The sequence below is a fragment of the Fulmarus glacialis genome, unplaced genomic scaffold, assembly GCF_000690835.1.
Source record: "Fulmarus glacialis isolate BGI_N327 unplaced genomic scaffold, ASM69083v1 scaffold19120, whole genome shotgun sequence".
In the NCBI taxonomy this organism is placed as follows: domain Eukaryota; kingdom Metazoa; phylum Chordata; class Aves; order Procellariiformes; family Procellariidae; genus Fulmarus; species Fulmarus glacialis.
The window spans coordinates 7900-14631 of record NW_009187751.1 but is presented as its reverse complement, the minus strand read 5'-3'; the positions used below and the strand labels follow the sequence as shown (position 1 = coordinate 14631).

The following is a 6732-nucleotide window of genomic DNA, read 5'->3' as shown; positions in this document are numbered from 1 at the left end:
CAGGCTAAGTGCACATGTTGGGTTCAGATGCTCTCCACGCTTCCTCCGTGCTAGTCCCATCTTCTCAACGAGCATCTCCGCGCCACCTCAGTGCCCAGCTCTGCTGCTCTGCCCTGCCACCAAGACCAGCTGTGAGTTCCCTGTTTGCTCCCGTTCCCTCTGCCCCTCTTTGGCCTCTTTTCCCCCAGCCGTCAGGCGGAGAGAGCCCTGGCACTGCCCAGTCCTCTCTCTCTTTCTCCCCCATCCTTCCCTCTTCTTCTCCCCTTCAGCACAATGAGAACCGGCGGGAGTTGATGTTCATCTTGGTGACCCCGATGAGCTTGAGTGGCGTGGAAAGGCTGAAGGAGCTTACGAGGGGGAAGTCGCAGAAGAGGTCAGAAAGCTCATCCCTCTCCTCCAGCTCGTACGTGGCATCGTTGAGCATGCGCTGGTGCAGGTGGCAGGTCTGCTCGATCTTCAGCTTGTTGATGTCGCTGCGAAGGCGCATGAGCTGCCTCGCCAGTTGCTGGTCCTGCAGGCGCATTTCTGCCTGAAACACAAGACAGAGGGTGGGGAGGGAAGAGGGTATTGGCAAGGGCACAGCAAATTTGCTCATCATGTTGCTTCTTGCTAGAGGCTGCACCAAATAACTGGAAATATAACTCATCTAGAGATGCTAACCCATTGCAAAGAACTGGAAGGGAGATGGGGGTCTTCCAAGCCAGCCATGCATCCCAGTCAAATACCAGCTCAGGATGGTGAATTTTTAGTGTTCAGGAAGTCTGTGCCTGCTCAGGTTTTCAGGAGCACCAGGAAACTGGAATTATAGACAGCCATACCAACGTTGTTGGCTTAGGTATCTATCAGCGCAAGCTTCACAGCCTCCATCTCAACCTTAAGCAAACCCCAAATTAATTTTGCTCATAAGGGAGCAGCCACAGTGAGAAGTAGCAATTAAAGGTGGAAAGGACCAATTAAAAGAACCCCAGAGAACCGATCCCCAAATACTTGGCCCGGGTTTCCAGCCTGCATAAATCAGAGCTGGTTCACGACGGCCAGGAACGCGGCCCTCCACATCCCCCACGGCTTATCTCGCTGATTTGAAGTGGCTCTTGGGATGGGACCTCCACGGTTTCCCACAGGAGAGAGAACAACTATCCCACAGGCTAATGAGCTAAGTGTTACAGAGGGTTTTTTCCTCCCCTGGCACCTAACTTTGGAAGCTGGAAGATTCAGAAGTGATGAAAGAAAAGAGCTTTTTTTTTTTTTTTTTTTTTTTAAAATTCCAACTTATAATTAAGCAGAAAATTTATTGCCACAGGATATTGGGGGCGGTGAAGGAAGGAGGTGAACACTTGGTGCAAGACTCAGCCTTTGTCTGGGGAACAGGAGCAGGCAGAGCTAGAACAGCAGATGCCAAGAAGACAATCCCCGCGTCTCACCCCACATCCCTCCTCACAGAAAAGCAACAAACCACAAGCCACAAAGAAAAGAGGGTGGTGGGAGAGAAGCCAAACAGCTCTTAGCAAACCTCGCGGCTTAAATCTCTCTGTAACTACTGGAGACAAGGAAGGAGCAAAACTCACTGGAAACCAGTCCTACGTCTGCCCCGATGCGATGTCCTTTTTTTCACCATCGCAGGACACGAACTGGCACTGGAAGGAACCCCTTGGTACCAAAGCTCCTGATTTTGTTTTGTTTGTTGTTTTTTTTTTCCCTCCCAATGACTCCCTGGGTATGTGCTGTCCTCGCTGACTTCCCAGTGCCTGAGATGATGCCCTGAGCTCATCTCCAGCTGCGGTGTGGTGCTGCCCTGACCTCAAATCCATCCTTTACCTCGCTCCTTTGATTTTTATCACCAGTTTCTTGTCTCCCTGTGGTTTGAACGAGCTCAGAAACAGACCCAGACTACATCTATAGCAATACATTAAATAGTGCATTACAGCAAAGTCTCTCCACTTGATTGCGAGCAAGGTCCTGGCATCCTTTGAGCTGAGGCCAGCTCTCACAGTTCTAAGCAATTTCCCACAGGCACTCGTCAGGAGTTAACACAGAGGGATTCATCCTCAGAAGGCATTTGGGATACAGCCACTTTGTCTGGATTTTAACAGCATGGACATGGCCAAACCATACCAGTTTGCCTCCAGGCCTGAAAATGAGCTGTTTGATTTACAAGTACAGATGTAGCTCTGGGGGTGGGGGATAAATTTTTTCCTGATTTGGTGGCTTATACATGAAGCTGCAGAAAGGAAGGGAGGAGGGAAAATTCCCCTTGGGAGGTTCCGCAGGTGGCCCTGGTATTTCTACACGAGACCTTTCTGATGCCTGATGCATGGGCTGCTGCAACAAGGCTGTCAACCAGAGCACCCTCGGGGTTGCTCTAGCTTGTGGCACAATCCCTCCTCCTCCAGGGAATGCCTCCAAAGACATCGGGATTGCCCCTTGAAGCATTCCCAGTCTCACGGCAAGGCAAAGCAGCCACCTAAGGAGGCTGAAGGGCTTGCAGGGAAGCCTGGCTTTGCTTCAGCTGTTTTCTGCAGCTGTCGGGAAGCCCTTTGCAATGCTATGCTCAGAGCCTGAGCTGGGAGCTGACACGAGTATAATGAAAGTTAATCCAAGCCAGGCAAGGCTTTTCTCACCCCTGCATCATGGAGGCACCCTGGAGGACTTTGCCTGGTGCTCTCAGCCAGCGATTGGATTCCAGCTTGGTTGCCTGGAGAGGATTAAGTCACCTTCGTACAAATCTCAGAGTGAATCTCCCTCTCTCTCTCTCATAAAGTCTGGCAGGGCTGTGGCCATTTACCTTCTTCAAAAAAACACTATTTCCTTGCAGACCTCGTAGCCTGTGCCCTCAGCAGAGTTATGCCACTCGGCAGGTTTTTCTTCTCCCACCTGAGTTGCAATGAAAAAAAAATTCATTTTGTCGACATTTTTCCGTGTTTCACAATGAATGCTGCAACTTGACATTTTATCAGGAAGGCGATCGTGGGTGTTATTGAACTGACCCTTGGTCATTCTTTCTTGTCAGTTTATCTAGCTACATAAGAAATGTCAACAAATGCTTTCATTAAATGCTTTGAGGAATGTGGGATTTAAAAAAAAAAAAAACAAACAACACCAAAAAGGGTTTAAAAATCAATTATGAGGCCATTGTGGAGGACAGGGATGTAAGTTGGAAATTGCTATTTTTCTCTTGCAAGCCAGCTTTCCACTTTTTGACCGTTTCTTGCTTTCCCTGTCTTTTGAGGAAGCCGTCTTACTTTCACGCAAGCTGGAAGACAAAGCTCTCCAGGGCACGTCCTTCAGGTGCTCCATCTCCAGTCACCCTTCCTCACCCCCATCGGACTTGCTGACCCTGACATTTGCTGAACCAGCCTCTTCCACAGCCAAATGACCTGTAGGATGGGGGCAACGTGGCATGGGGCAAACCCACCACCCATCTACATTGATCATCTAGGCTGTGACACCATCTTAGACACGGTCCTGCCTGGCTGTGCTCTGGGGCTGAACAGGGAAATAAGGGTGACCTGTCAGATGTGCACCATCAGCCAAGGCTTTCCCAGGGGGATAAAGTCCTCTTCTGCCCTCCAGGAAAGAAAGGTGGATGGGTGAAGAACAAAACCTGGCAATGGTTGACTAAAGGATGATGTGCACAATGAGGAGATGGCACAGGTGATGAGGGCAGTCACCGCTTGCGCCCCTTGGGAGTCTGCCTTGGCTTCCCGAGGGCTTGGGAGCTCCTCGCGTGGTGACAGGTCCTGTGGAGGTAGGTCCATGGGGTGAAAACTAGGCAGGGGGCAGAGCACAAAAGGCCTCACTGTGGGCAGGAGAAGTGGGCTGCTCTGCAGGGCAATAGTCTTTCTCACTCTTCCCACTCACTTGGGCTTGGCTCAAGCTGCAAACGCCCTGTCCTCCCTCCATGGACTTGTGCCATTAAACCCCACTTTGTTCAAAACCATGGAGTATATTAGCAAAATTTGGGTCAGAACCCAGAAATCCTCATCTCATTCCCTTTCTGAGAGGCTCCTCACAAGTACTAGAAACATTCAATCCATCCCACGCTGAGGACCAAACCATTGCTAAAAATGATGAATGATCTCTTTTTAAAAGGAGCACTGTCAGGTCAGCAGAGCTGCACAAAGCTTCATGGAAAGAAATAATGGGGTTACAGGGGTCACATCATGGGAAGCCGTGGGTTTTTGGTTTACACAATTCACCCACAGGGCCAGTCACCACAAAGTAACTCGATGCACCAGTTCATCTGTGTAGGATGACAGCATGATCCCACACACTCTGTGCAATGTCCTGGAGAAACCCATGGAAAGCACCCAGCCAGCAACGTCCTGGAGAAACCCATGGGGAGCACCCAGCAGAAGCTATGCATTTTGCTTCCTTCGAGTCTCACATGCCAAATGCAGGAAGAGTCTTGCTCACACAAACCACTTTTTAACACACTCTGCCTCTTTCTGCACGCCCAGCTCCAGCTTGCAAAGAGCTGCCCTTCATCTGCGTGGTTGGAGCACGCTATTGGGATGGACAAGCTGCTGATTTGAACTTCCCTGGGTGGGAGGGGGAAACAAACCCAGGTCCTTCCTGGCAGAGGAGATACTGCAGCTCCTGGGCTGATTCACAAAGCTGGACCCCAGAGGCCCAAAGTCTTATGAACCCAGGAACCTGTTTGGATTGAACCTCAGAGTCTCCCAGGGATGTTTAATATGGGGGAGGGAGAGAAAGTTTTGGATATATCCTTGCCTGCTGTCAGTCTAGGTTGCTTAGCCCAAATATGTAGAAATAGCCCAGACTTGCCTTCAAGTTTGCCTTAACCGTATGGTCACAGAGAGGAAGACCAGTAATGTTCCCATTGCCAGTGGTCCATCTCTCTGCGTTGCTATGGAGGGATGTATCAGTAGAAAGCACCTCGTGGTGTGGAGGTGTGGGGCTCCTTGGGACCTCTTCTCAAGAGAGAAGTGCCCCATGGACAGCATCCCAGTCTGTGGTCCATGAAGCTCAGGGTGATGGTCTGTGGAGAAGTGGCTGCTCCCATGGGGCTAGTCCTTTTTATTTCCAAAAGATCAAAAGAAACTTAGATCTAAACTGGTGCTTTCCTAACTAAGTGCAGGCACTTGGATTCAAGCACGGAGAAGCACAGGCCAGTTATTAGATCCTTGCCAAACACTTCGGAGAAGTCAGTTAAGTCTGTGTTTTAGTTTGAGGTTTCATCTTCAAAGGTGCTCAGATGCCACCCTGCCGTGGCTAATTTTAGATGCTCATACCTTTGTGGTGCAACCCACAGCCCCAGACGAGGTATCTAATCTCCTTCTGCAGTGCCTGGGAGTTACACACCACCAAAGTCCAGGATACCTCCACCAGCTGACACCTGCAGAGCCTGACCTGGGTCCCAAATCTCACCCTTCTTCAGTGTTGAGTTTAGTCTGTGTTGACTCCCTCAGAATTAATCTTCATATTACCTTTCCTGGGGGAGTTAGCTACCTCTGGGTTTGGTTAAATTAAGGGGTGCTAAAATGCATTCAGGGTTGGGAATGCTGTACCTAGGACAAAGCCCACTGCCAGAGGAAAAGCCTGGCAGCTCAGCATCTGAATGAGGCAAACAGAGGGACATCTCAGTGGGCTTACACGTGGGCTTACACAGGAGAAGAGCACATCATTTCTCAGATGTTTTCTGCAGTTACGTTTCTGCTATGCACATAAATCCACAACCACCCCGTGAAAATCCCTCTCTCTCCAAACCAGGGTGGCTGCACCCAAGCTGCCCCTTGGGGATGGTCCTGTTCTGTGATAACTCCTAAACTGTGCCCCAATTCTAGCAATTTAATGGTAGAGATGACCCCTCTCCAATGCCTGTGCCCATGTCCTTTCAATGCTTTAAATACAAATACAGACAAATCCTTCCTGGACCTGCTATGTAGCAGAGGACTCCCAATGCAGGTCAGTCTCCATCACCATATCCATGCTCTTCTCCTCCTCTCCACCTCTGAACAACCACAGAGCAATCTGCAATGAGGCTTATGTCAACACGGTTTGGTGCCAAATTGTTATTTAAATTCACTTATGTTCTTGTTCAGCCAATATCAGTATCCCAAGTGGAGGTAATAGCAGTTAATATTTAATAATAAATGTCTGACCAACAGGACACAGGTGTCTTACAATCTCCCAGGAGAGAGCATCAGTGGTGCCAAATTGTTATTTAAATTCACTTAAGTTCTTGTTCAGCCAATATCGGTATCCCAAGTGGAGGTAATAGCAGTCAATATTTAATAACAAATGTCTGACCAACAGGACATAGGTGTTTTACAATTTCCCAGGAGAGAGCATCAAACATTTGTGTCCCTTTTCAAAAGTCTTTCCTGCATTCTGGCTCACACCCCTCAGATTTCACGTTGGTAAATTTGAGATGGAAAGCGTATTTTCCTACTGGGACAAAGTCAGAACTGTCCTAAAATGTCCGAGTGCATAGCAGAGTTTTGTTCTTTAACCACATTTGGGAGGAAGAGGACTTTGTGGGCTTAATTTTAGAACATGTAAACATTTGTTCTGACAAATTTCATAAACAAAGAAGAAAATACAGTCTGTCCACTCTGATCCTTGGGTCTGTCACCATACCCTGGCTGGTGATGGCTTTACTTTCAGCACTGATGAAGAGCAGCCACACTTGACAGTGTAAAGGCAAACACGAGGGCAAAGAAGAGGCAGGGGAGTTGGGGAGGGAAGCACTGCAGCCCCGGGGCGGTTCAG

The 6732-nt window shown here is 49.1% G+C and overlaps 1 protein-coding gene across 1 annotated transcript in view; it reads right to left on the bottom strand.

Moving 5' to 3' along the window:
- Positions 1-265: 265 nt before the first annotated feature.
- FAM167A (family with sequence similarity 167, member A) overlaps positions 266-6732 on the bottom strand; it is an 11319-nt gene continuing 4852 nt past the window's right edge. The window contains exon 2 of the mRNA XM_009576207.1: positions 266-529. Coding sequence (XP_009574502.1) covers positions 266-529 — 264 coding nt within the window. The remainder of the gene's footprint in view (positions 530-6732) is intronic.